The 27959-nt window shown below is 49.5% G+C and overlaps 1 protein-coding gene and 1 long non-coding RNA gene across 3 annotated transcripts; one reads left to right on the top strand and one right to left on the bottom strand.

The window, feature by feature from the left end:
• Positions 1-5682: 5682 nt before the first annotated feature.
• KIF18B (kinesin family member 18B) lies at positions 5683-27453 on the top strand. 2 transcript variants are annotated; one of them, NM_001192283.2, is made up of 16 exons: positions 5734-5825; positions 15678-16004; positions 16549-16706; positions 17024-17128; positions 17334-17444; positions 17525-17722; positions 18191-18367; positions 18978-19052; positions 19179-19279; positions 19907-20093; positions 20451-20578; positions 23792-23997; positions 24232-24757; positions 25687-25776; positions 26287-26390; positions 26627-27095. In NM_001192283.2, the coding sequence occupies exons 2-16, from the start codon at positions 15686-15688 to the stop codon at positions 26731-26733; spliced, it is 2592 nt and encodes an 863-aa protein (NP_001179212.1). In that variant the 5' UTR covers positions 5734-5825; positions 15678-15685; the 3' UTR covers positions 26734-27095. The 2 variants fall into 2 exon arrangements, with proteins under 2 accessions (XP_059733890.1, NP_001179212.1); XM_059877907.1 differs by lacking the exons at positions 19907-20093; positions 20451-20578 and having other exon boundaries at positions 5683-5825; positions 26627-27453.
• LOC104975097 (uncharacterized) lies at positions 7119-15679 on the bottom strand. Its single transcript, XR_813418.4, has 4 exons — positions 13556-15679; positions 12157-12248; positions 11947-12025; positions 7119-8789 (listed from the first exon to the last, which is right to left on the bottom strand). It is a non-coding gene; the product is annotated as an uncharacterized lncRNA (long non-coding RNA).
• Positions 27454-27959: the final 506 nt, after the last annotated feature.

The raw sequence follows: 27959 nt of genomic DNA, 5'->3' as shown, positions 1-27959 counted from the left end.
AAGCATCTGCCCTGGGCAGCAGCCATGGGGTGAGCCTCTTGGAGAATCCCAAGGCTCTACACTGAGGGAGAGTTCCCATCTGGCTTCCCCCTCCCACCCCCGCACTGGCTCAGCTGGAGAGACAGGAAGGAGGGGTGGCCTCCCTCCCAGTCAGGCCCCATGTATGGACCCTTGTCATGGCTGGCAGACTTGAATGACTTTCTTTATCCTCTCTCCTCTCCCCTACTTCCCCCTACTGCCAGCTGTGGCCATTTAATAAAATTAGCTTAATACTTGTTCCTTCCCTGTGGGGTCTGGAGATTGAAATCTGCGGGTCCCCACAAACCCAATAAAACCCCTGGCAGGTCTGTCTGGAATGAGAGTTTCCTTGGGAAGCCTGATTAGATTAGCCAGCAACCCCCTCTTCCGCCCCCCCCCCCCAACCCCAGTGCCACCCACAGCCTCTTATGATTCTTTAATGGCTGCTCTGGCCCCAAATTATCCAGTCACTGCACCTGGGAGCCTCCCCAGCCCTCTCCCAGAGACCACAGGTACTGGCCTAGGACTCTGCAACAGTGAAAAGCATATTAATCATTTCTGAAGGGAGTGCCTGGCTGGCTGGCTTTTCTTTCTGGTAACTGGCCGATCCTCACGTCACTGTGAGAGATGGGACTAAGATCTCCACATTGCAGATGAGGAAAGCATGGTCTGAAGAAAATCCGTGACTTGTCCATGGTCACACTGCAAGTTTGTGACGCAACTGGGACAGAACTAAAGCCAAGAACTTTTTTTTTTTCTGTGCAGGGAACCGGGAGTGTCTAGCAGTGCCAGCTGTTTGGGGAGCATCTCCCCCATCAGACAGGGGCTCCCCAAGGGCAAAGTCTATTTTTGTACTCCTCAGACTTGGCCAACCTGAGGACAAGACTTCGTCTCTACCCTCAGAATGGGAAACTTGAAGGTGAGACTGTGCCTCCTCCATCAGCCCTGGGGTGGGGGTCCTCAAAGATAGTGTTTTGGGTGAGTTAAGGGCGAGGTGTGTATCCCCAGGGACTGGGGATGGGGGTGCAGTTTCCCAGTTGCAGAGTATGGCTGCCCTGTCAGTGGCTCCAAGGGTAGATGCTGTGCTTTTTCTATCTAACTGGGGCTTTCTGAGACCAGCCCCTGGGACTGGGGGTTCCCTGAAAGCAGGCATGTGTCTCCCCTCTTCCTCAGTCAGGGGTATTTCTGGCACAGAAACATTCCATGAGGCAGGGCTGGCAGGTGGGAAGGAGGTTGGACAGGCAGAATGGCGGTTCCACTCTAGAGGAAGGAAGGAAGACGCCTCCCCAGGCCACCTCCCCTTTAAAAAGATGTGTGATTAATTAATGAATAATCTCCCTGCCAAGGGAGTGTGAGGGTGGCAGTGCCTCCGGAGCTCACCCACATGAGAAATGGCAGGCCATCCTGTGCCCAGACGGCTGTCAGCCCTCGGAGTCTGTGCCACCCTGGTTTCTGGGGTCATGGGGAGCAGAGCAGGCAGCAGGAGCCCATTGCTGGGGGCTACCCTAATTGGATGACTTTGCAGGAAGGCCAGGCAGGTGTGCTCAGCTCTCCACTTCAGCTTGCTACAAACACATCTGCCAGGGTGAGGTCTAGGGGTTAATTGCCTCCCGCCTCACTCCTGGTAACCGATATTTCATTTACTGCTCGGAGGGGAAGCTGCCCAGAGAATCAATCGTGGACAAGCGTCCAGGAGACAGGAGAGCCTCGGAGGCATGGGAGCTGTTTCCCGGAGGATCTCAGCACCAGAAGAGGAGGCAGGAGGCAAGGACCAATTGCTCAAGGCTACTCTGGGGCTCAACCACATTCTGCTGACCCTGACAACAGCTCCAGGACTCCCATGAGCTGGGAGAAAACCCCAGGGGTCCAGAGGCTGTGCCACTTCAGCTAACTGTGTTGTTTCCTCTGCTGTGGTCCTTTCTGCATGTACTTATCCAGGTGCCCCCATAAGCAGTAGCAGGTTAGATGCTGTTAATAAGGTTATTTTCACAAGCGGTGAAGGTATATTTGAAAAGCGGAACTGGAGGTGTGAGCTCCTCGCTCCCTTCCAGGTAACAAACCTTAAAATCCTACAAATGAAGTGATAATAAAGTGGAAGTGAAAAGTCTACACATGTTTGGGACTGGGAGGGCGTGAAAGGGCTATTGAGAGGTGGCAGCTGGGGGGCTGACAGAAAAGGGACCAGAGGGCTCGCCACCCCTGTGCTTTTCACATGCTCCCTATTTGCCCCATCTGCCAAAACTGAGAATCAAAGCCACAGAATGGGTAACTCCCATTACACAGCTGGAGAAACTGAGACCCAGAGAGAAACTCCAGGTTGCTCAGGCTGGTTAAGGGCAGAGCTAGAACCTAAGACAGCAGGACTCAACAGACATGCAGAAACTGGAGTTAGAAAAACTGGGCTCAAGTCCTGGCTATGTTTGTGTTTAAGGAAAAGACATTCACTTTTCTGAGCCTCAGTTTCTCCATCTGAAAAACGGGCCTAATAAAAATATCACCCCTTGCATTAGAACAGAGTTTCAGCCACTGGATGACTGGGGAAGTCCCATGAGAAACTATTTGTATGTTATAAAGCAAAATTCTTTTCTCTTGACCTCTGTGATCCGTTTGTCAAACAAGCTCGCTTCCCCTTCAGACCTCAGCTTCATGTCACTTCCTTCTGACATCCTCAGATGTTTCCATTATAGCCCATCTCTCACGTCATTGTAAGTCCTTGTTTAATAGGGTGATTTCGCCATAGACTACGTGCTCTGTGAGTGTAGGAGGTGGGTGTTTATCAACTTCCCTATCTTCTTAGCCCACTTGTCTCATATTAATAAATACTTGTTGAATGAATGATTATAAGAACCCCCATTACCACTTCATTGAATGTCTGCAAGTTACTTTACGTATACTATTTCTAATCCCTGTAACAAGCTAAATATTATATTCTTTTTTAAAAAATAACTACAGAAACAGAGGCTCTGAGAGGCTAACTGACTTGCCCCAAAAGATCAAGCAAGTAAGTGTCCCCTTTCCACTGCCCATAGGAGGACCAGCCTTGGCTCCTTGCCTCACTATGACTCACCTCATCGTCTCCAGCTAATTGTCAGGGGCAGAATAGGACCAGGAAAGACTTGGCTACAGGGCTTAAAAGGCTCCTATTCCACTGGTGGTTCCTGGGGACCCCAAGCCTTCAACCATACTCCAAACCTCTGTTAAAATCATATCCCTGTGAAGAGGGAGGGTATCCTTAAGTTGGAAGTCATTCCTTCTTTTTTTAGGCTGCACCGTGTGGCTTCTGGCATTTTAGTTCCCCAACCAGGGATGGAACCTAGATCCATGGCAGTGAAAGCCCTAGTCTTATCCACTGGACCACGAGGGAATTCCCTGAAAGTCTACCATCCTGATCCCAAAAGAAAGGCAATGCCAAAGAATGCTTAAACTACTGCACAATTGCATTCATCTCACACGCTGGTAAAGTAATGCTCAAAATTCTCCAAGCCAGGCTTCAACAATACGTGAACTGTGAACTTCCAGATGTTCAAGCTGGTTTTAGAAAAGGCAGAGGAACCAGAGATCAAATTGCCAACATCCGCTGCATCATCGAAAAAGCAAGAGAGTTCCAGAAAAACATCTATTTCTGCTTTATTGACTATGCCAAAGCCTTTGACTATGTGGATCACAATAAACTGTGGAAAATCCTGAAAGAGATGGGAATGCCAGACTACCTGACCTGCCTTCTGAGAAATCTGTATGCAGGTCAGGAAGCAACAGAACTGGACATGGAACAACAGACTGGTTCCAAATAGGAAAAGGAGTTCGTCAAGGCTGTATATTGTCACCCTGCTTATTTAACTTATATGCAGAGTACAGCATGAGAAACGCTGGGCTGGAAGAAGCACAAGCTGGAATCAAGGTTGCCAGGAGAAATATCAATAACCTCAGATATACAGATGACACCACCCTTATGGCAGAAAGCGAAGAAGAACTAAAGAGCCTCTTGATGAAAGTGAAAGAGGAAAGTGAAAAAGTTGGCTTAAAGCTCAACATTCAGAAAACTAAGAACATGGCATCTGGTCCCATCAATTCATGAGAAATAGATGGAGAAACAGTGAAAACAGTGACAAACTTTATTTCGAGGGGCTCCAAAATCACTGCAGATGATAACTGCAGCCATGAAATTAAAAGACGCTTACTCTTTGGAAGGAAAGTTATGACCAACCTAGACAGCATATTAAAAAGCAGAGACATTACTTTGCCAACAAAGGTCCGTCTAGTCAAGGCTATGGTTTTCCCAGTAGTCATGTATGGATGTGAGAGTTGGACTATAAAGAAAACTGAGCACTGAAGAATTGATGCTTTTGAACTGTGGTGTTAGAGAAGACTCTTGAGAGTCCCTTGGACTGCAAGGGGATCCAACCAGTCCATTCTAAAGGAGATCAGTCCTGAGTGTTCATTGGAAGGACTGATGTTGAAGCTGAAACTTCAATACTTTGGCTACCTGATGCAAAGAGCTGACTCATTGGAAAAGACCCTGATGCTGGGAGGGACTGGGGGCAGGAGGAGAAGGGGACGACAGAGGATGAGATGGTTGGATGGCATCACGGACTCAATGGACATGAGTTTGGGTGAACTCTGGGAGTTGGTGATGGACAGGGAGGCCTGGCGTGCTACAGTCCATAGGGTCGGACACGACTGAGCAACTGAACTGAACTGAACTGAACCATCTTCACAGTAGACCTGCTAGGGAACTATGTCTTTTGCTTTCTTGCGTGCCTCGACCTGCTTATGGTCCTGTGTCGGGGCAGATCAGACTAATGAAAGGGTGGAGCAACTGGCTCCTGACAGCCACCACTGCTTCATCCTAATCAGACTAGATAGCTATCCCCTTATATATGATGAGGCTTAAGATGGTTTTCCATCCATGCTCTTCTGATAAGTCGGAAGGGCAGGATATTTGTCCCATTTTATAGATGAGAAAGAAGCAGCCAGAGAAACGGAAGTGACTTCCACAGTCTCAGCACTAATTGATGATTCTGTCACTAGGGATTGGAATCAGACTTCCTGACTCCAGGGCAAGTCTCTCTCTTCGACCTCCACAAACCCCGGGGTTGGGGATCAGCCTGAGTGTGGCCCACCAGAATCCAAGTAGCTGGCCGCTGTGGAGGATGGAGACAATGCTGCCCAGAGGTGCCCTAAAGTGTGCTGCTCATACTCAACAGTCTGTCCATGATAATCCTGACACTGATAAAGCCAAGTGGGCCATTCTCTGCCTCCGCTGGCTTGAAGTTCATTCTTTGGATGGTCGCGGAAGAGAAGAAACCCTGGACAGCAACTGAAAATCCCTTTTTGGATAAGCGGATGCCGACTGAGACCACAGAAAATGCAGGTTTGAAAACGTGTTTGATGTCTGGCTGCTGCATTTGATGACGAACTCAGTCCCAAGGGTAAGTGAGACAGGCCATAACTGCCCCCCTGGGTACCTCTACCCCATACTGGTTTCTGCTGCTCTTTCCGATCTCAGGCACACTCCCTCAAACCTCCAGCAAGCAGGAAGGCAAAGTGCGCAAGCGCACTGTGGACAACGCCCGCCACTGCCGAGCTGTACTTTGTTTCTTAGGAAACAGCCAATCAGCGATCCGGGCAGCGACCAATGGGAAGCGCGGAAGAGTCGACCCGGCTAATTTGAACACGCGGCGCGGGCCGGAGGTTGGCGCGGGTAGGGTACTTGGGGAGGGGGCGATCTCTGGTGGTCCGGGTTTCCGGTCTGCTGCGGCAGGACCCTGCAGCGAGCGGCGACACCAGCGACGGAGAACCGACGAAGGGTAAGCACTGGCCCACGGCTGAGCCGGTTCCGCGGGCCCCTGCGCTCATGTCTGGACTCGCGGACCGAGCTGCTGGCGGCGGCGGAAGCCGGAGCCGGGCCTCTGTGCAGTACACAGAGGTGCAGCCTGAAGACCAATCAGGTCCTGGGTGGTGGTCTCCGAACACTGCGTGGGCGGTGCGGGGAGAAATCGCTTCCTTAGATGCCTGCAAGGGAGATCTGGACCCTCTGCTTATTTGTACGGGACCTTGACTGGGGCCCGCACGTCTGCACCTCGGCCCAGCGCTCTGTACATCCGCCCTGGGAAAGGTCTTCTTACTCACACGTAAGGAAGAATTGGGTCCTTCCGCGCGCCGGGAGTGGAGACCTGGGACTGCACATCTGTATGGAGTAGCTAAGACCCTCTCTGTACATTTATGCAGAGCTGTTTGCAGAGCTGTGCCAGGGGCCGTAACTTAGTTACTGGGGCACCTAGTAAATATTTGATTGAATAAAGGAAGGAATGAAAGAACGTCTGCATGACAGAACACCAGGCCTTCTGCTGTTGTTTCTAGGATGCCCTTTCTCTTAGCTTTGACTCTTTAATGTACTGAAGTGACACGGAAAACATAAGCTTGGTCTGTCATGGGAAATAGGTTTTTTTGTTTGTTTGTTTTAACTTCAGACTGTGGATCTTCTGGTATCAGGGGGAAATGCCAGTAGGTCATATAAATTCTGATTATGTTGGCTAACATTTATTGACCTACCAGGTTTGAGTTAACCCATTTAATCCTCAAAACAACGCAATGGCATAGATACTTATATTTACATTTTACAGGTTAGGAAGCAGAGAAATTAAGCTTAGCTCCAAGGAGAACATCCACAACATTTTTCTGTATAAGCTTCTCCTGGGTGTTACCCTGCTTTCTCCAGTCTCATCACTATCCTTTCTGGTCACCAAATTCCATGCTTCAAACAACTACCAACATATCCAGTCCTTCTCTGCCTATTTCATGATTGAATTTTTCCACCCTCAGAGAGACTTTAAAGTGTCTCAATTTGTTGCTCTTTATATTTATTATCCAGCCTAGCTCCATTTTTTTTTTACCTTTTTTTTTAAGAAGTATGCAAGTAGCATATATTTAGAGGTATTTATAAAAATTGTCTCTGTCTGGCCACAAAGTGAATCTAAAGAGTTTTCAGAGTACTGTACAAACCATATTCTATTTCCACAAGCAGTTAAGCTTAAGATACAAAAGAAAAAGGAATAAACCCACACTTGGATTTAAAAAAAATTTTTTTAATGACTCAGTCAAATAGGATATCATTATTGTAGTTAAAAATAATTAGCATTAAACAGTGATAATGCCATTTATAAAACTTGGGTGATGCAGTTAAAGAACACTTAGAGGTAAATTTATAGTCTTAAATGCTTACATTAGAATATTTTCTTTTTCAAGCTCAAAGTGAGGCAAATATCCAATTTTAATAAGATAGAACAGAACAACAGAATAAAAGTGTAGAAAATAAAATGAGTTAAGGGCAAAAATTAATGAAATAGAATTTTACTATATAATAGAGATGATTAACTTAGCCCAGAACTGTATCTTTGAAAAGACTAATAAAAAAGCCAGACCTCTGGTAATATTAAGACTAGAGAAAAGAAACATGAAAAAATGACCTTAGGAATTAAAATAGGGACGTAACTTTGGCTACTCAAAGATTAAAAGAGAAAGACTTCAGTGGGAACCCTTTTTGATAATGCTTTTGGGCAAATTTCTAAGAAAAACAGCTCACCAAAACTGATTCAAGAAGCTATGAAAATTTTCAACAAACCTAGGACTACTGAAGAAATTTAATTAGTTTAAAAACTACCTTCTGTGCCATGCCCTGCGGTGCTAAGTCACTTCAGTCGTGTCCAACTCTGTGCAGCCCTATAAACTATAGCTCGCCAGGCTCCTCTGTCCATGGGATTCTTCAAGCAAGAATATTGGAGTGGATTGCCATTCCCTTCTCCAAGAGATCTTCCCCACCCAGGGATCCAACGGGCTGTTTACGTCTAACCTGCACTGGCAGGCAGGTTCTTTACCACTACCGCCACCTACCTTCAAGCACATTTATAAAACCCACCAAATTCCACCAGAAATATACAGGCATCTAAACAGGAAAGTTATGACCAACCTAGACAGCATATTCAAAAGCAGAGACATTACTTTGCCAACAAAGGTCCGTCTAGTCAAGGCTATGGTTTTTCCAGTGGTCATGTATGGATGTGAGAGCTGGACTGTGAAGAAAGCTGAGTGCTGAAGAATTGATGCTTTTGAACTGTGGTGTTGGAGAAGACTCTTGAGAGTCCCTTGGACTGCAAGGAGATCCACCCAGTCCATTCTGAAGGAGATCAGCCTTGGGATTTCTTTGGAAGGAATGATGCTAAAGCTGAAAGTCCAGTACTCTGGCCACCTCATGTGAAGAGTTGACTTATTGGAAAAGACTCTGATGCTGGGAGGGATTGGGGGCAGGAGCAGAAGGGGACAACAGAGGATGAGATGGCTGGATGGCATCACCGACTCGATGGACGTGAATTTGAGTGAACTCCGGGAGTTGGTGATGGACAGGGAGGCCTGGCGTGCTGCAATTCATGGGGTCGCAAAGAGTCGGACACAACTGAGTGACTGAACTGAACTGAACTGAACATGTAGAAGGCAATGGCACCCCACTCCAGTACTCTTGCCTGAAAAATCCCATGGACAGAGGAGCCTGGTAGGCTGCAGTCCATGGAGTCACGAAGAGTCGGACACGACTGAGCGACTTCACTTTCACTTTTCACTTTCATGCATTGGAGAAGGAAATGGCAACCCACTCCAGTGTTCTTGCCTGGAGAATCCCAGGGACGGCGGAGCCTGGTGGGCTGCTGTCTATGGGGTCGCACAGAGTCGGACACAACTGAAGTGACTTAGCAGCAGCAGCAAACATGTAAAAACTCTCCCTGAAAAAAAAGAAAACATTTCCAGTCTATTTTGTTATACCAAAAATGAGGCAAAGAAAATTTCAAGTCATTCTCTTTTATAAATGTAGTTGTAAAAATCTGAAATAAGATATTAGTAATCAGAAGCCAACAATGTATTAAAAAAACTACATTATGATCATATTGGATTTATCGCAGGAATGGGAGAATAGTTTAATGCTAGAAGATCTATTCATACAATTTACACATTTACAGATTAAAGGAAAAAAACATATTCCATTAGGCACAAAAGTATAAGTCAATAACCATTTGTGTTTTTTTTTAATGGTAAGCTGGAAATAGAGGCGGGCTTCCCTAATAGCTCAACTGGTAAAGAATCCACCTGCAATGCAGGACACCCCAGTTCAATCCCTGGGTTGGGAAGATCCACTAGAGAAGGGATAGGCTACCTACTCCAGTTTTCTTGGGTTTCCTTTGTGGCTCAACTGGTAAAGAATCTGCCTGCAATGCAGGAGACCTGGGTTCGATTCCTGTGTTGGGAAGAGCCCCTGGAGAAGGGAATGGCTGCCCACTCCAGTATTCTGGCCTAGAGAATTCTATGGACTGTATAGTCCATGGGGTTACAAAGTTGGACACGACTGAGAGATCTTCACTTCACTTCAGAAATAGAGGCAAATCTCCTTAAACCAACTAAAAAGTGAAATAATAGGAACATTCCCTATAAAACTGGGAAAGAGACAAGATTGCTCACTATTGCTGCTTTCTTTTTCTTTCAGTCTATATAATTTTATTTAGTTAGTTATTTTTGGCTGTGCTGGGTCTTCTTTGCTGTGCAGGCTTTTCTCTAGTCATGGCAAGCCAGGGCTACCCGCTGGTTGTGGTGCGGTGGCTTGTTTTGTTGCAAAGCACAGTCTCTAGGGCTCAAGGGCTTCAGCAGTTGCAGCCCATGGCATTCTATAGTTGCGGCTCCCAGGCTCTAGAGCACAGGCTCGATAGTTGTGGCACGAGGGCTTAGTTGCTCTGCAGCATGTGGGATCTTCCCAGACCAGGGATTGAACCCGTGTCTCCTGCTTTGCCAGGTGGATTCTTTACCACTGAGCCACCAGGGAAGCCCCTATTGCGGCTTTCAAAATTGTACCCAAGGTCCTGGCTAGATAAGAAAAATAAATGTCCTAGCCTGTAAGACAAGAAGAATAAAAAATGATTAGAAAGGAATAAACAAAACTGTCCTTAGTTACAGTTTTGTCTTTTTCAAAAAACAAAAGAACACAGTGCTATCTCTGCACTACCACCCATAGAAAGAAAAAGGCATCTTTGGACATTTTTCACTAAGGTGAGGGGAAGTGGGACTTGGAAAGGCTCAGGTAGAGGGCAGAACAGCCTTGGATGAAGAGCAGTGCCTCTGATGACAGGACAAAGTCAAGTTCTGGCCTTGCCACTTACCACTGATGTGACAATGTCCTTCCTGAGCCTCAGTTTGCTTTGTAGAGTAGGGATGTAACAATTGTATCAGTAACTACAGAATGAGATTGTTGTGAAAGTTAAATGAAACACTTGTAAAGCACTTAGCATAGTGCCTGACACATAGTAAGTACTCAATAAATGTTAGCTATTATATAATCGTAATTATTTTTAGGCTTTTGGCTTCAGCCTGGTTTTTCTGGCCTTTATTCGTTCATAGGACAAATATTACACAGTGTCTACTGTGTTCTGGATTTGGTTCCGAGTTATCTCGGGGTGCACAGACTGTATCAGCAGAGGGTCCTAATGTCTCGGAGCTTAAGGACAAGAAACACTGTGTTAGAGTTGTGAAGGAGCAATGAAGGGGGCCACAACAACTGCTATAAAAAGTACAACACCCAAGGATAGGCACCTGCCTTCTGAGCTCCCAGTGTCTGCAGGCAGACCCCCTCAAGTCCTCAAGCATTCTTCTTCAGGGGCTTCTGAGGAGCGTGGGTTTGTTTGTTCTATCCGTCCCTATGATGGTGGGCAGAGGAAGCTACCCTGAAAACAACCGAATTTTGGCTTCCCATCCCCAGCTTGGCAGCAAACTAGCCTCCGGGTTTTAATGAGCTGCCCCGGGTTAGAAACAGGACGTGACTGTGGCTCGCTCAGAACCCTGAAGATCTTATTAAAGAATCATCTCCCTTGTACTTTGGGCTGAAATGCTCTTTCCAACTGAGGATCAAAGCAAACTTGACAAACGTTCTCTCATTAATCTCCCATCCCCCTGGGGCAGGCGCAGATCAGTAGCTGTTCTCTCCAGCTCTCAAAGGGAGACGCTGATGTGACATCCATGAGGTGTGGCTGGTGGAAAGACCTCCCCAGCAGTCAGAGGCCAAAGCAGAGACCAGGACCCAGGTGTCCTGACTGGGGCCATGCCGGTGTCACCCTCCCCCTCCCCACCTCCTACCCCACGCCCCCAGCGCTTTCTCCTCCGTAGGAAGGAAACATCTCATTAGGCAAACAGCCTGCCTCGCTGGCCCTCAGGAGGCGGAGAGGAGAGAACTGCAAAGGTTAGGCGCACTCTGCTGCCAGTGCCCTTTTTAATTTCCTGCTTTGAATGTGACGCTGCTCTGTGGTTCCTCCTCAGCTAATACCCTCTCCACGGGGAGCTGGGACTGGCCTTAAGGCAGCCAGTATAGACTCAGACTGTGGGACCAGGCACCCTCTGCCTTCACTTGCCTGGTCACAGGAGTGAGGTTCCTAGGAATTTCCTGGCAGTCCAGTGGTTAGGACTCTGTGCTTTCACTGCCAAGGGCTCAGGTTCGATCCCTGGTCAGGGTACTAAGATCCTGCAAGCTGTGTGGTGAAACCGAAAAAAAGTGAAGTTCCCTGGAGGAACTTCACATGCGAGGATAGGAAACAGGCATTCTGAGTGTCGAAAATTAGGTCCAGTCCATTTATCTGAAAGTGTTTGCAGAAGGCATAATGCTAGTTACATGAAAGGGATTATAATTATCATACAAACATAAGGGACCATTACAACAATGTAAGCATGAGAGCATAGTATATAATGTCATTACGAGGCAGTGTAGCAGGCTCTATGGCCAGACTGCCTGGTTGGAACCAGGATTCATCACTCACTACCACTGGGATCTTGGGCAAGTTGTTTAACCCTTTCTGTCTCAATTTTGTCCTTGAAAAATGACTGAGAATGGTATCTATTAGGACTTACCTGGCAGTTCAGCAGTTAAGACTCCCTGCTTGCACTGTGAGGTTTCAATCCCCTGGTCTGGAAACAAAGATGCCTCATGCTGCCAGGTGTGGCCCAAAAGTAAAAAACAGATAAATAATAATAATAGTATCTATCTTGTGGGGTCACAACAGGGTCGAAAGGAGATGAAAAGTGTAAGGTGTCTAGAACAGTTCCTGAGTGGACACTTACCTATTATGTTTGTTATTGTGATGGCCTGATGGCTGAGACAGGAATAGAATTAATTCAACTCAGAAAGATAATCATTGGTTGACATCTGTGTTCTGTGTGGGGAAGAAGTTGGGAAGTTTAGGGGTGAAGGACAAGCGTTTGAAGTCAACTCGGTTCTGCCTCATCCCCCAAGGAAAACATGAGTTGTTGGCCGGAGTATTAGGTGAAATCCCACGTTTCTTTGCTGCATGACCTTGGTAATGGTGACCCGTTGGCAGAACCTACTCTTTCCTAGGAAAGCATTCATCTATTCCTATCCCCTCAACCTCGAACAGCTCCCCCCTGCCCCCACCACCTTTTCTTATCCCTGTTAATATATTCCTAGACTTGAGCTGGACTTTTCCAGGAATATCTGTGATTCCTGCATTCCAGAAATTCCATCTTTACCCTTGGTAGGCTGGCTTGAAGGAGAAATGAAAAAAGCACACAGGAAGGTCTGAGGGGAATTCAAGAGGGAATGCATAAATAAGCTTTTGGAATGACTACCAGGCAACATTAGGAAATCTATCCATGTCACCCTGTACAGGCACAGAGAAAGGAGAAACACCGTGTGATCATCTTAGCAAGTGCCAAAAAAGCATTCGATAGAATTTAGCACCCATTCCTAATGGGTAGTGGAGGGTGGGGAACTAAATATAGACGAGCTAAAAATAGAAAGTAACTGTCATTATTTGCAAACTTATCGTCATTTAATTGAAAAACCTAAGAGAATCAATGACAATCTAATAGAACTCATAAGGGAGTTCAACAAGGTGGCCAGATACAAGATCCGCATATACGAGATCCGCATACAGAAATCGGTAGCTTTCCTACGTTCTGGCAAAACGAATTAGAAAATGTAATTTTTAAAAGAGCCTATTTCCAATATAGCAAAGACTGTACAGTAACTATTTGTAAATCTATCAAGAAATTTACAAAATTTATGTGAGGAAAATAATGAAATTTTACTAAAGATTATAAAGTTGTAAATGATGAAAAGAGATACAATATTCCTATATGGAAGACTTCATATTGTAAAGATGCTAATTCTTGTATTAATCTAGAAATTCAAAATAATCTTAGCAGGATTTTTCATAGAACTTCATAAGCTGACTCTAAAATCATATAAAGATAAGCTGCCCAAGAATGTCCAAGAAAAAGAACAGTAAGGTGGTATAGAATCACAATAATTACAACAGTGAGTTACTGCAAAAGGAAAACAGAATGGAGAATCCAGAAACAAATTCATGTTTACATGAGAATTTAGTTATGTTAAATGTGGCATTTAAATTAGTGGAGAATGAATTCACTGTTTAATAAATGATCTTGAGATAATTGCTTGCCATTTGGAAAGAAAAGATATTTAGAAATATTCTCATACCATTCGCACACACAAAAGTAAATTCCATCTGGATAAAGACCTAAATGTAAGAAAGGAAAAGTATTAGAAATATTTTTTAAACGTGTTTATTACTTTGGGGAAGGACTGTCTTCTTAAATATGACATAATAATAACAAAAGAAGAGGTTGACATATTTGACCATTTGAAAACTGGAAATTTCCAGTATGGCTGGAATAGGATATTTCTTCAAGAATGCGTAGTTGGGGTACTTCCCTGGTGGTTCAGTGGCTGAGACTCTGTGTTCCAATGCAGGCGGCTCAGGTTCAATCGCGGGTCAGGGAGCTGGAGCCCACATGCCACTAAATAGTGTGCGTGCCGCAACTAAACATCCCACGTGCCAAAATGAAGATGGAAGATCCTGCATGCTGCAGCTAAGACCAGGCGCAGCCAAAAAAATAAATAAAAATTTTAAAAAAGAGTACATGATTGATTTGATGCCAAGAATAATATCAAGTAATTTACCACGCCAACCAAATAAAGGAGAAAAAAAGTATATAATCATATCAGGAGATGCTGAAAGAGCATCAGATAAAGTTCTAGATATTCCTGATAACAACTCTGAGTAAAAGTAAGAACAGATGAAATTACTAGTATGATAATGACCTATTTGTCTAAAAGTCGAAAACTAATATGTCTATAAAGCAGTAAAGATCAAGATCCTTTAAGATCAAAAACAAGACAGGGGTGCCTATTTTCATCATTATTATTTAACTCAAGGGAATGCAATAGACAATAAATGAAATATTTAGTATAATCATGGAGAAGAAAGGGTAAAAAAATTATTTTCTGATATACAATTGTGTACTCAGAAAACTCAATAAGCTTTAATAAAAAACAGTTGGAATTAATAAGAGAGTTTGAGGATTGTAGGTAAAAGGCAAATATGTAAAAATCAATCATGTTTTTCCCTACTTGTGTTTACCGCCTGGAAATGGAGATTGGGGAAGGTATTCCATTCATAATAGCAATTAAGTTCATAAAGTACTTGGGAATTATATTAAATAAGAACAATGACATTAAAAAAAAAGAAAATATCTGAATCTACAAAAAATACCTGAACAATTCAAAAGGTAATAGCCATGTTCTTATATGAAAACATCTAATATAAAATAAATATCATATCAGGAGATGCTGATTATTTAATATTAATTAATTAATATTAATTCCAATTGTAATCCCAGCTGGGCTTTTTGAGGGGGAATTGGTTCTGAAATGGAGATGGAATTGATAAAGATAATTCTTAAAGTCAAATAGGAAAAAAATGATTGAAAATAGCCAAGAAAATCATGAAAAAGTAAGCTGGGGGTAGGGTTAGATCTGGCCTTGCTAGAAAAGAAGCAACTGTGGGCACTTCCCTGGTGGTCAGCGGTTCAGACTCCATGTTCCTATTGTGGGGGGCTGGGTTTGACCCCATGTCACAACCGAGACCCACTGTGGTCAAATAAATGAATAAAAAAAATTTTTTTTAAGGAATGGTGTTCCTTTTAAAAGGAACTATTGTGTTGGCATAGGAATAGACAGATTAGTGGAACATAATAGAAAGCCCACCTATACAGTCACCTGGATATGGCAAAGGTGGTATTTCAAGAGAAAAAGAGATGTGCTGTGCTGTTCTTAGTCGCTCAGTCATGTCTGACTCTGTGACACCATAGACTGCAGCCCTCCAGACTCCTCTGTCCATGGAAATTCTTCAGGCAAGAATACTGGAGTTACTACACCCTTCTCCAGGGGATCTTCCCAACCCAGGGATTGAACCCAGGTCTCCCACTTTGCAAACGGATTCTTTACCATCTGAGCCACCAGGGAAGCCCAGAAATACTGGAGTAGGTAGCCTATCCCTTCTCCAGGGGGATCTTTCCTACCCAGAAGTCAAACTGGGGTCTCCTGCATTGAAGGCAGATTCTTTACCAGCTGAGCTACCAGGGAAGAAGAAAGATATTTGTTAGTAATTGGTGCTGGCATCAATAATTTTATTCTCTCGAGGTATAAAACGGAGATGAGCTGTAGAGGAGGTGGGAGAAGGCCCCTGAATACTAGACTGAGGAATACCCGGTCAGGCCTGAGTGAGATTGGTCCTCATCTCCATCGCCTCTCTGCCCAGGTGTTGCCATGGTGATGGCGGTGGAGGACAGCATGTTGCGGGTCGTGGTGCGGCTGCGGCCCCCGACTCCGAAGGAGCTGGAGAGTCAGCGGCGGCCTGTGGTTCAGGTGGTAGACGAGCGTGTGCTGGTGTTCGACCCTGAGGAGCCCGATGGGGGCTTCCTTGGCCTGAAATGGGGCAGCGCCCAAGATGGCCCCAGGAAGAAGGGCAAAGACCTGACGTTTGTCTTTGACCGGGTCTTCGGTGAGACGGCCACCCAGCAGGATGTGTTCCAGCACACCACCCACAGCATCCTGGACAGCTTCCTCCAGGGCTACAACTGCTCAGGTGAGCCCGCCTGCCCCTCCGCTGGGCACCAGATGAGGAAGGCTCTGGCCCTGCCTTCTCTGTGGGCCCCTCACTCAGTCTTCTCTGGTGTGGGGGCCACTCTGCTGGGCCCTGGGGTACAATAGGTCAGACAGAGAGGGTTCCTGCCCTCTGGATGCTTACAGTCTAGAGCAGGGAGAAGACACGTCGCAAAATCACACCTGCAAGTGTGTGCTTATCAGCTGAGCTACATGAAGTGAGGGAAAGAACTGTGGGCTTTCCATAGAGGAAGCTACCCAGGCTGCAGAAGGTGCCCCGAGGAAGGGACGAGCTTCCACCCGTGGTGGAGACCCCTCTGCCTTCAAGTCCACAGGCCTACAGGGGGACCAGGAAAGGACATGGAGAACTCGACAGCTGGGAACGTGGGGGCTGTGGGTGGGTGGGAGCAGTGCAACCATGCATGCGAAAGGAAGCAAAGGGGTTTGGAGGAGGAGAGGGGCTGGCCAGATGAAAATGCCCTGGGGGAGCCCTGTCACCACCCTCCTCCCTACTCTGTCCTCTCTAGTGTTTGCCTATGGGGCCACCGGGGCCGGGAAGACACACACCATGCTGGGAAGAGAGAGGGACCCTGGCATCATGTACCTGACCACCATGGAGCTGTACAGAAGACTTGAGGCCTGCCGGGAGGAGAAGAGATTCGAGGTGCTCATCAGCTACCTGGAGGTAGGGCTGTTGGCGCCCCAGGACGGGGCAGCCTCCTCCCTCATTCTCACAACCACCTGAAGAGGGAGTGCGGTGGAGCAGGCAGGAGGGGCAGAGAGTAGGAGGAAGTGGGAGGACGGGGGCCCAGAGGGCGGACACAGCTCCAAGAGAGACTGCGCGTGAACTGACCCTAGTCGTCACGTTACGTCATCTCGCAAGGGTCATTCACCAAGCATGTCTTGTCATTTTCTCTGGCCTGGGAATCCCCCAGCCCCCTAGGGGAGAGACTTCCTGACCAGCCTCTCCACCAGACCCCTCCCTGATTCCTTTCTCCTCAGGTGTACAATGAGCAGATCCACGACCTCCTGGAGCCCAAGGGGCCCCTTGCCATCCGTGAGGACCCCGACAAAGGGGTGGTGGTACAAGGACTTTCCTTCCACCAGGTAAGACTTGGGCTTAGGTGAGACGGGCAGCCCCACTGGTCCTCTGGGATCCCCTCACCAGGCAGTTTGGGGATGTCCTGGATCCTGTCGGGGTGGCAGTGGTGGTAGCATGGGGGTGACGTTGGTTCTGAAGAGTGGCCCTTCTGCTAGGGAAAAGTCCTGGTTGGAGAGACCACAGCCCCCTCCCTTCGTGTCTCCTCTGCAGCCAACCTCAGCTGAGCAGCTGCTGGGCATGCTGACCCGGGGGAACCGTAACCGCACACAGCACCCCACTGATGCCAACGCTACATCCTCCCGCTCCCATGCCATCTTCCAGGTGAGCAGGGGCCACAGGCCAGGACCTGAGTCTGGACTCCTGGTAGCCAGCATCCCCTCACCCCGGCCTTCTGCCCCCAGATCTTCGTGAAGCAGCAGGACCGGATCCCAGGTCTGACCCAGGCCCTTCGCGTGGCCAAGATGAGCCTCATCGACCTGGCAGGCTCAGAGCGGGCGTCCAGCACCCATGCCAAGGGGGAGCGGCTACGGGAGGGAGCCAACATCAACCGCTCGCTGCTGGCCCTCATCAACGTCCTCAACGCCCTGGCGGACGCAAAGGTAAAGCCGCATGGAGTCAGGCTCCTCCCCAGGGCAACAACCCACTGCCAAGGACGAGGGTCCCTCCCTCCAGCCCTGGGTCAAAATTCCCTAGTGGTCCAGTGGTTAGAACTCGGTGCTTTCATTGTAGTGGACCAGGTTCAATCCCTAGTTGGAGAACTAAGCTCTTGCAAGCCCAGCAGCTTAGTCAGAAAAAAAAAAAAAACAACAAAAGCAAAAACAGGGACTTCCCTGGAAGTTTAGTGGCTAAGACTCCACGCTCCCAATGCAGGGGACCTGGGTTCTATCCCTGGTCAGGAAACTAAATCCCGCATGCCACTACCAAGACCCAGTGCAGCCAAATAAATAAATTTTTAAATATATATATAGATACAAATATAAATATCCCCCAAAACCCCAAAGCTACCGAGTCCCGGCCTGGGTCTGTCTAGTCTAGACACTCATTCCACGCCCATCCACTGTCCCCAGGGCCGAAAGTCTCACGTGCCATACCGGGACAGCAAGCTGACCCGCCTCCTCAAGGACTGCATTGGGGGCAACTGCCGAACGGTGATGATCGCTGCCGTCAGCCCCTCCAGCCTGACCTACGAGGACACCTACAACACCCTCAAGTATGCCGACCGGGCCAAGGAGATCAAACTCTCGGTGCGTGCCAGCCAGGACGCCAGCCTGGGGTGGGGGTGTAGTGGTGTCGGGGGAGCCCCCAGACTGGGAAGAGGAGGGGACAGGACCCACCGGCTTCCTCCAGTACCTGGAGCGAGCATTCCCGCAAGGCCCAGAGGAGAGGTGACCCAGTCTTCGTCCTTCAAATACCACAGCGCTGGGATGGTTGAGGCTAAATTATCTCAAGAGGAAAGCAACAGAACGGAGTGGCCGAGTGTCAGCCAGTGATCTTTGTCAGATTTGTTTTTAGCAGCAGGCCCTTATTTTGGTAAAACAACATATAGTGCAGATAGAAGCAGAGTTGCCTGGTTTCCCCTGCCTCCCACAGGGAGCCCTGGGGCTCCCGGATCCACTGCTGCAAAGCCCCTGGGCTGGGGAGAGCGTATGGGTCAGGGAGCCCGGGGTCTCGGGGTCAAACGCAAGCTCTCCTCCTGCTGTGTTAGGTGAGCCTCTGGCCTCCCCGTTTCCTCAGTCCTGAGGGTGAGCAGCCGGGGTGTGAGTGAGGTGCCTAGCAGTGTCTGGCCATTGGAAGTAGTTGCCAAAAGCTGCTTTGAATAAACAAACAGATCTCTCCCCTGTGTCCCCACCTCAGCTGAAGAGCAACGTGATCAGCCTGGACTGTCACATCAGCCAGTACGCCACCATCTGCCAGCAGCTCCAGGCTGAGGTGAGGAGCCGCCTGGGGAACTTGACCAGGGGGCAGGGCACTCGGGGGGCAACTCATGGGGGAGGTCGCTCTGCCACCACCCTGCGCTCAGCAGGGGCTCTGAGGGGATGGGCCACTTTGTTCCAGGTGGCCGCCCTGAGGGAGAAGCTCCGGGTGTATGAGGCAGCAGCCCAGGCCCCACCTCACGACGCTCCACGGTCCCCCAAGCCAGGCACTCCGCATCAACCGTGAGTTCTGTCACCCTGTCCTGCCCCGTCCTTTCCCCAGCCTGTGGAGGGCTAGGACTCCTCGATTCTGTTCTGGCACCTGGGGTTAGGGATTCTCATTCAGTGCCCAGCATTCTGATTGCCACCTAGAATGTTCTGTGCTGGAGGAGTAAATCACACCCCAGTCCATATAAGCAGCATCAGCTATTCACAGGAAGGTGCGTTCAGGGGGTGGGTGTCATTGTTTTCTGGGCTTCCCAGGTTGCACTACTGGTAGAGAACCTGCCTGCCAATGCAGGAGATGTAAGAGAAGCAGGTTCGATCCCTGGGTTGGGACGATCTCCTAGAGGAGGGCATGGCAACCGACTCCAGTATTCCTGCCTGGAGAATCCCATGGACAGAGGAAACTGGCGGGCTACAGTCCCCGGGGTCGCAAAGAGTTAGACATGCCTGAAGTGACTTAACGTGCCCACACGTTACCAGAAAATCCTTGACTCCTTCTTCACCCCCAGCTACTACCTACCTGTTACCTGAGCATCCAACCCCTTACAGACTCTGTACCATCTGAAGCCACAGAGATCCTGCCCCTCCCTGCTTTTCCCACTTGCCCCTGCTTCACACCTCGCAAACCTCTCCTTTCCTCCTTAGCCTCCCCAGCTGCCCCTCACCGTCCCATCTCCCCAGCCAGCCCCGCACCCCAGAGCTCCAGCCAGGGTCAGCAGTCCTTCAAGAGGAGAGCCTGGGGTCAGAGGCCCCAGGGGAGAAGGTCGTGGACGGGAACTCCTCAAATAGGGAGCAGCCCCCAGAGGACAAGGATGAAGGCCCGGCCAAGGAGGTAGGGCTTGGAGCTGGTGGGATATTGGAAGAAAATCCCCTCCCCCAACTCGTGGGTCCCTTCAGTCCTGGCTTCTCTGCTTGGATGGCTTATATCTCAGTCATTGGGAGACTTTCAGATTCTGTGCAGGAAGAACTAGTCAGATCCGGTGTGTCTGAAAGCAGGGAGCCTGTGTGTTACCAGAAAGGGAGGAAGAAGGGAGGACCTAAACTGGGAGAGAGAAGGACCCTACTAGGACCAAATCATTCCAGGAGCTGTCATTCCCACTCGTGGAGGATGGGTGGGTTTCAGGAGCTGTGCAGGTAAAACGAGGGAGGCTGCCCTGGGCTCTCTACCTGTGACACTCTTCCTGTCTAGATTCCAACCCAGGTGCCAGAACAGAACCTCAGACACCCATCGCCCAGGTCCCCTGACCTGACCGTGCAGCCCAAGCCAGTCGTGGACCACCTCCCACCACCAAACCTGGACAGGGACCGTTCTAAGCAGTAGGTATCTTCTTGCTCCTCTCCAGAGTCCAAGGCGGGAGGTGATGGGTTCCAGGCCCCCTGGAAGGAGAAAAGTGAAAGTCACTCAGTCATTTCTGACTCTTTGCAACCACACAGACTGTAGCCTGCCAGGCTCCTCTGACCATGGAATTCTCCCTGGAAGGAGTACTGGTGCCAAGCATATCATAGAAGCTCTGTTTGTGTTTTAGTTAAAGAGGCAGGTCTTTATTTTTTTGGCTGCGCTGGGTCTTCATTGCTGCACATGGGCTTTCTCCAGTTGCGGCAAGCAGTGAATATTCTTCATTGCAGAGGCTTCTCTTGTTGTGGCTCATGGGCTGTAGAGAGCAGGCTCAGTACTTGCGGTGCACGGGCTTAGTTGCTCCAAGGCATGTGGGATCTTCCTAGATTAGGGATCAAACCCCGTGTCCCCTGCATTGGCAGACAGATTCTTAACCACCACACCAGGGAAGTCCAAGAGGCAAGTCTTTTGTCATCCAGTTGTCCCATACCTGCCGTCAACAATTTGCTATTATCGCCTACTCTGTTTACACAGCAGCCTCTTTATTACTCTGTAGCTGGCAGTTTGACAAGAGGGAAGCAAAACACCAAATTCCATCCAGACAGCTGGCGAATGCCAAGGTAGGGTAGGGCTGCCTGGGGCTGGAGCTATGCTTTCCAGCCTAAGGGCCAAGCTGCCCGTGCTCAGCCAAGAGAAGTTGGGCGGCCGCTGAGGATGGGACGGCCTTCCTGAGTCAGGTGTTCGTCGTCTGTCTCATCGACAGATTGAGGCTATTTCTCCTCAGAAGTAAATACAAACCCAGAGAGAAATGGCTTTTGGACCATTCTTTCCGTGCTTAATAGAGAGGTGCTGCTAGTATTTTCTTCCTTGGCCCCCAGAACATAAATTCTCTGCCACTTAGCTTTGCTGCTGCCAACCCGACACCTCCCTCCACAGCACGCCTCACGCTAGGCAGTGTATTTAAAGCTTCTGGACAGAAGGGCCTGTTTAATTTTATTTCTTGTTGAGGAGTGTCTGTTCCCGACTCAGCAAAAATGCTGCAGCCTGAATAATCAGTGGCTTATTATCTGCCTCCTGCTGCCGACTCCCCAGGGCCCAGGAGTGGCAGGAATGTACTGGCGGGATGCCCCCGGGCCCCCATGGAACAACCACAGGCTGCCACTGATGACTCAGGGTCTCTTGGCCTGGAGTCCCCCGTTGCGAAGACGGGGGACACCAGGGTTCTCATTTCTGCTTTGCCTCTGATTTTGTGGTTTCTGAAAAGTGGCTTCAACTTTGGCTACGATTTGGGCATCACGGTCCAGAGCTAATAATGTTGTTTAGTTGCTAAGTTGTGTCTGACTCTTTTGCTCCCCCATGGACTATAGCCCACCAAGCTCTTCTGTCCATGGGATTTCCCAGGCAGGAATACTGGAGTGGATTACCATTTCCTTCTCCAGGAGATCTTCCCGACCCAAGGATTAAACCTGTGTCTCCTACATTAGGAGGCAGGTTCTTTACCACTGAGCCATCAGGGAAACAGAGCTAATAACAGATACTAATAAAAGTGATGGAAGACCCAAAGTATCAGGGGTTGTGGAACATTCTAGATCCGCAGCCCCTGATACTTGGGAATACCCTAACAACCAGATAATCGAAAATAATTTCACTTTGACTTTAGAATTTAGAATCTTAGACTACTGGGACACTGAGTAGATTTTAGATTTTCCAGTTCAGTGGTTTTTCAGAATTTTTTTTAGCAGCAAAGCCCTGTCTTCAAATGAAATCTTATCCTGAGGTCTAATATGTAGAACAGATAAAGCAGAGCTGTTCCATTAAAAATGTCCTCTGATGGGTTTCTTGAAACCTAAATTGAAAACTCGTGATATAGACCAACTCCCCATTTGCCGGGGCTACAGGACGAGAGGGACGGAGTCAGACCTGGGTCATCTGACAGCCAAGTCAGAGCATTTGTCCCTAGATGCCCACTTTTCTCAGTTGTCTTATTTTTGTATAATTTGTGGCTCAGGCAGATATAGAATGAGTTTCTGCAGTGTCCTTTTTAATTTATATCCTGCCTTCTTTCAAAGGGGCCTGGAGGCTGCTTTATAAAATGAGTTTGGGCTCCCTGTGCACACACTGAGGGCAGAGCTCAGAGATGCCCAGGCAGGTAGTGCTACCCAGGGATAAATGATTGGCCATGAATAATCCCCACTGAGATAATTGTGTTTATTCTTTTATCATAGGTGTGCCTCACAGAAAGAAAATTTGCTTTATTAGAATCTAAATTTATAACACCAATAATCACATTATCCTCGTAATTTCCTTTAAATGGCCCCTCAGTGCATGCAAAGTACATGTTAATACACACACACTCTTTCAGGATCCCAATTGTTAAATAGAAAGTGCAGGCTGAATGCATTTTTGAGGGTCTCCTCAGAACCAAAGATCAAATGGCCTGTCTTATTTAATCTCCTCTTATCCTAATGAGGTAGATGGCATGATTATTATTATTAGAATATAATAATTAGCTAACCTTACAGTGCTGAGTATGTACCAAGTACTCATTAAACACTTTATATCTAAAATAACCCATTTGGGGACTTCGATGGAGTCCAATGGTTAGGACTCTAAATTTTCACTGCTGAGGGTCCGGGGTTCAATTCCTAGTCAGGGAACTAGGATCCCACAAGCTGCCAGGCATGGCCAAAAATTTTAAAAATAACCCATTTCATCTTCCCAGCAATCCTATGAGGTAGCTGCCTGTGTTATCTGCATTTTAGGGATGTGGACACTGAGGGTGCGAGGTGATCCAGGGTCACACAGCTGGGAAGTGTTGGAGCTGGAATTTGAGCTGTTGGTCTGGCTTGAGCCGGCCTCTTCCCTGCGACCTCTCATGGCCCCTGGGAAATGGACTTACTCAAGATCACAGCACTCATAGGTGGCAGAGCTGAGAGGAAACTCAGACGTTCCGAGGCCACCCAGTCCCCTTTCCCCACTTCCCGACTACCGTCTTTGTCAGGGGACATTTTTAGTGGGTGAAGCCTCCCACCATTACCCACGGTCATCTCCGCCAGCCTTGGTCTTCAGCACAACTGGGAGGGTGATGAGGCTGGCCAGGCGGTCTCGTCAAGGCAGGAGCGGTCCAGTGCTTGTGTGCTGCTCGTGGCTGAGAGAGCTGAGGCAGGGCGGGGACCCCCGTGCCTCTCTTCCAGGTTGGCCCTGAGGGTGCTGTGCCTGGCCCAGCGCCAGTATTCCCTGCTCCAAGCAGCCAACCTCCTGACCCCCGACATGGTCACAGAATTTGAGACTCTGCAGCAGCTGGTGCGAGAGGAAAACGCTGGGCCTGGAGGGGAGGCTTCTGGGGAGCCTGGCCCAGCCAGGAAGGCACCTCTGGCTCAAGAGCTGCGTTCAGAGTCAAGTAAGTCTCAGCCCTGCTCTGCTTCCTTCTGCCAAGGGGTGGCCACAGCCCCAGATGCATGGTTTGATGGGAGGCTGGACCCCTGGGATCATGGGCATCTGCACAGAGAGGCCCAGGAGTCACGCAGACCTGAGGAGTCAGGCGCTCCTGCCTGTCTCCTGTCTCCCCAGATTCTAGAAACTCTTCTTCCTTCAACCCCTGATCCCTCTCCGCACCCTCCTCCTCTCTGCCCAGAATCTGCAGGATACTCGGGCCCTGTAACTCGGACCATGGCAAGGCAACTGAGTGGCCTCACACACACTCTGGGGGTCCCACCTGGGCCAGACTGCACTCCACCCCAGGCATCTCGGGAGGCCACAGAGAAGAAGAGGAGGAGACCGAGCCCCTCGGAGCCAGACAGCCCCCCGGCCCCAAAACTGGGGACCAAGCGCCAGCGCCAGTCCCTCCTGCCCTGCCTGAGGAGGGGGACCCTGCCTGAGGCTCGGCTTCCATGTGGGCCCAGCACCCCCACGGGGAAGAGGGCCCCCTCTCCCTGCCCATCCCCTCGCTTCTGCCCAGCTACTGTCATCAAAAGCCGGGTGCCCCTGGGCCCTTCCGCTCTGCAGAACTGCTCCACTCCTCTGCCCCTGCCCTCTCGGGACCTCAATGCCACCTTTGACCTCTCCGAGGAGCCCCTTGCAAAACTGGGCTTCCACGAATGCATTGGCTGGGACAGTGTGCCCCAGGAGCTGAACAGGCTGGATCAGCCCTTCATCCCCAGGTGAGTCTCCCTTCCAGCCTCCCAACAGGGGATAAGGGGTCAGCAAGCGCCAGAGGTGCTATCAAAGGGAAGAGGAGACAGTCTGCTCTTGGAGTTGACTCTATGACTCTCTCCCTTTGATCTGACCAGCATCCTGGCCCAGGGGAGCAGAGGATGAGTTTCTGTCGAGGCATGGCTTCTCTTGGGGGTTCTGCCTTGTCTGTCTATACTTCAGAGCTACCAGCTCTGTGCTGGTTTGTGACATGCCCACAGTAGCTCACAGAAGCCCCCTGCCAGCAGGGAGTAGGAACTAACCCGGGATGCCCACCCCACTGCATCACTCAGGCCTGGCCTGAGTTCTGTGTTCCTCTGAGAAATACCTGTTTCCACCGCTTCCACCCCAGATCCAGCCCAGCATCTGGAACTGGGAAGGGAGGGGAATCCTGAGAAAACTTTATTCGGCGTTTTCGGGTGGAAAGCTGCTTTCCCCCTTGCCCTCTGCCCACATGGAAGGGCGGGGGAGCAGTAGCCAGCTCAGGACCACAAACATGCTGCAGACTAACCTGGACTCGAACAGGCTGCAGACTAACCTGGACTCAGGAGGCCAAGGGTGGCAGGCTGCCCACTACCCCCCATCCCTCCCACAGCCCGAACCCTCCTCTCGGTAACAAGCTCAGAGCCAGGCAGGTGGAAGGGTGAAACTGTCTGAACTCCAGTTCCCTGGACACGCCACAAACTGACACCTGGATGTTCTCCCAGAACAGGGCTGTCACTCAGCTGTCAGCCGAGGCCGAGTGGGGCAGGGAGAGGAATCCGCCTCCTAGGAGAAGGGAACCTCAGAGGTCATCCCGTCCACCCTCCCAGCCCCACCAGCCTGGGTGCCGGAGGGGGGAGTGGCCAGCACCCATTTCTGGTTCCCTTCTGATCCCTTTGTCTCCCTCCCTCCCCAGCGCCCCCATGCCCCTGTTCACCATGAAGGGCCCCAAGCCAGCATCTTCCTTCTCTGGGACCTCAGCCCGCAAGAAGAGGCGCGCTGTGAGGTGAGGTTGAGGGGATGTGTGGGGTGGAGGCAGAGAAAGAGCTTTTACCAGGGCAGCAGATGCCCAGGCAAACTACAGGCCCTGCGTGTGTGTGTGTGTGTGTGTGTGTGTGTGTGTGTGTGTGTGTGTGTACCCCTTGGAGTGTGGGGGTCTTGTGAGCAGGGCCAGCGACTGATGGTCTGACTGAGGGTCCCAGGTTCCTGCTATTATGGGATTATACTAGAGGTGGGTGTCTCCCTCCTTTGGTAAAGGCTGCGGGACCCCTCTCCATGAGGGAGACATGCTCGCTGGATAACCCAGGCAGTGGACTGCCCACCCCTCACCTCTACTTCCCTTCCAAACCCCACTCATCTCCCCTTCCTTTTGATGCCCAGTCTCCCCCTCCTCCCAAGGCTCGGTGTCTAGCTCTCACCACCACCACCCATCCCCCCACCCCTCCATAGTCCACAGACTTGGCTGTGACCTTCCCACCCTCCTTCCTTGCTTCCTTCCTTCCCCCCCCGACTACAGTTCCTCCATCTCCCGCTCACTGGGAGTTGCCCGAGGCCGCAGCCGCATTGCCCGCCTTCCCAGCACCACCTTGAAGAGGCCAGCTGGGCCCCTGGCAATCCCAGGTGACTGGCATTTGGGAGCAGGATGGTCTGGGCCACAGTGGCAGATGGAGACAAGAAGTATGGAGGGGACAGGGTGGGCCGAGACCCGGGTGAGAGGAGGGCCTAGGGTCCTTCTAAGCACCTCAGGGACGCTGGTAGGAGGGGAGACATGGGTTTTGGGGTGGGGGAAGGGAATGGTGGGAGGTAGCCTCATTTTCTCTTTCCTCCCGACCTCCCCTCATCCAACTGGCCTGCAGAGCCCCCCTCCAGTCCCCACTACCCTGGAAACCAGAAGAACCAGGAGGAACTGATGGGGGTTACGGGGGCGCTGTCAGCTGGGAGCTGCTCCATCAAGGTGTCCTGACCACCTGGCCCCTCTTGGTCCCTGGAGCCGCCTGCATCAGGAGCCCTGACCTGCCTTCCTGGCTCAGAGCAATTAACGCCAACACCCTCTTCCTTTATTAACAGTCCTCCCCCAGCCGTTCATTCTGCTACTCACCCTCTTTATTAATCTCTTGTTACACTCAGCTTCTCAGCATGTATATATTCATTTGTGAGTGTTAACATGTTGCTATTTGAAAGGGTGCTGCCATCATTCCCCCTCGTTTATAATGCCATCCAGGCAGGAAGCTAGCTATGGGGGGCTTTGTGTCCTACCCTCTTTCCCCCACCTCCCACCCCCCCATCTAACACAGGGCTCTGTGCAGTGGAGGAGGGGTGAGCATGGGAAGAGGAGCAGATGGGGGAGAGTCCCAGCTTGGCTCTTCCTGGCTTTTAGAGAAAGGCCTCTTCAGCCCCATCCCCCAAGCCTGAAGCAAGAGCCCAGCCCCTTGCAGCAGTCCTAACGATGATAATGGTGCCTTGATTTCCAAATGAAAAGAGTTGATCATTCTTACCCTATTGTAAACAGAATACACACTCAGTATAAGAAGTGTAAACCTTAATGCTACCACCTCGATGTAAGAGCTATTGATTCTTGGGTTTATATCCTCTCATCCTTTATTTCTGCATATATACACCCACATATATATAGGTGGATATATATATTTTTTATTATAATGATCAATAAACCATCTCCATCCTTGGTGTGTGTTTTTCTCTGTATACCTAGATAGAATAGCAACCTCTTCTGACTCTTTAAGGCCTCAACAAACTTTATTTTTTTGGCTGTGCGGCCTAGGGAGATGTGGGATCTTAGTGCCCCGATCAGGGATCGAACCCTTGCCCCACTGCAGTGGCAGTGCAGAGTCTTAACCACTGAACTGCCAGAGAAGTCCCGAAACAATCTTTTTTTTTTTTTTTTAGAAGCATCTGGGTATAAAAACATCCCCATTGTGCCTCCTTTTGCACCCTTCTGGGTGGGACCTGCCCCTTATTCTGCAGCAGCACCTGCTACTAAAGGTCTCTCTTGGCGAGTGAAGGTGTGATCGTACTTGAAGGCTCATTCTATCCTCCTACAGCCTGGGTGTGGGTTGCCCAGAGCTCCACCATCAGGGAGAGCATTTCAGTGGTCCCCAGGTCTTAGTAAGACTCCAGGCTGAGCCCCCACCTGCTTGAACCCACCACAGTCCTCCTCCCTCTAGCTCCAAA

This window comes from Bos taurus, chromosome 19, assembly GCF_002263795.3.
Source record: "Bos taurus isolate L1 Dominette 01449 registration number 42190680 breed Hereford chromosome 19, ARS-UCD2.0, whole genome shotgun sequence".
In the NCBI taxonomy this organism is placed as follows: domain Eukaryota; kingdom Metazoa; phylum Chordata; class Mammalia; order Artiodactyla; family Bovidae; genus Bos; species Bos taurus.
This window is presented reverse-complemented; position numbering and strand designations above follow the sequence as displayed.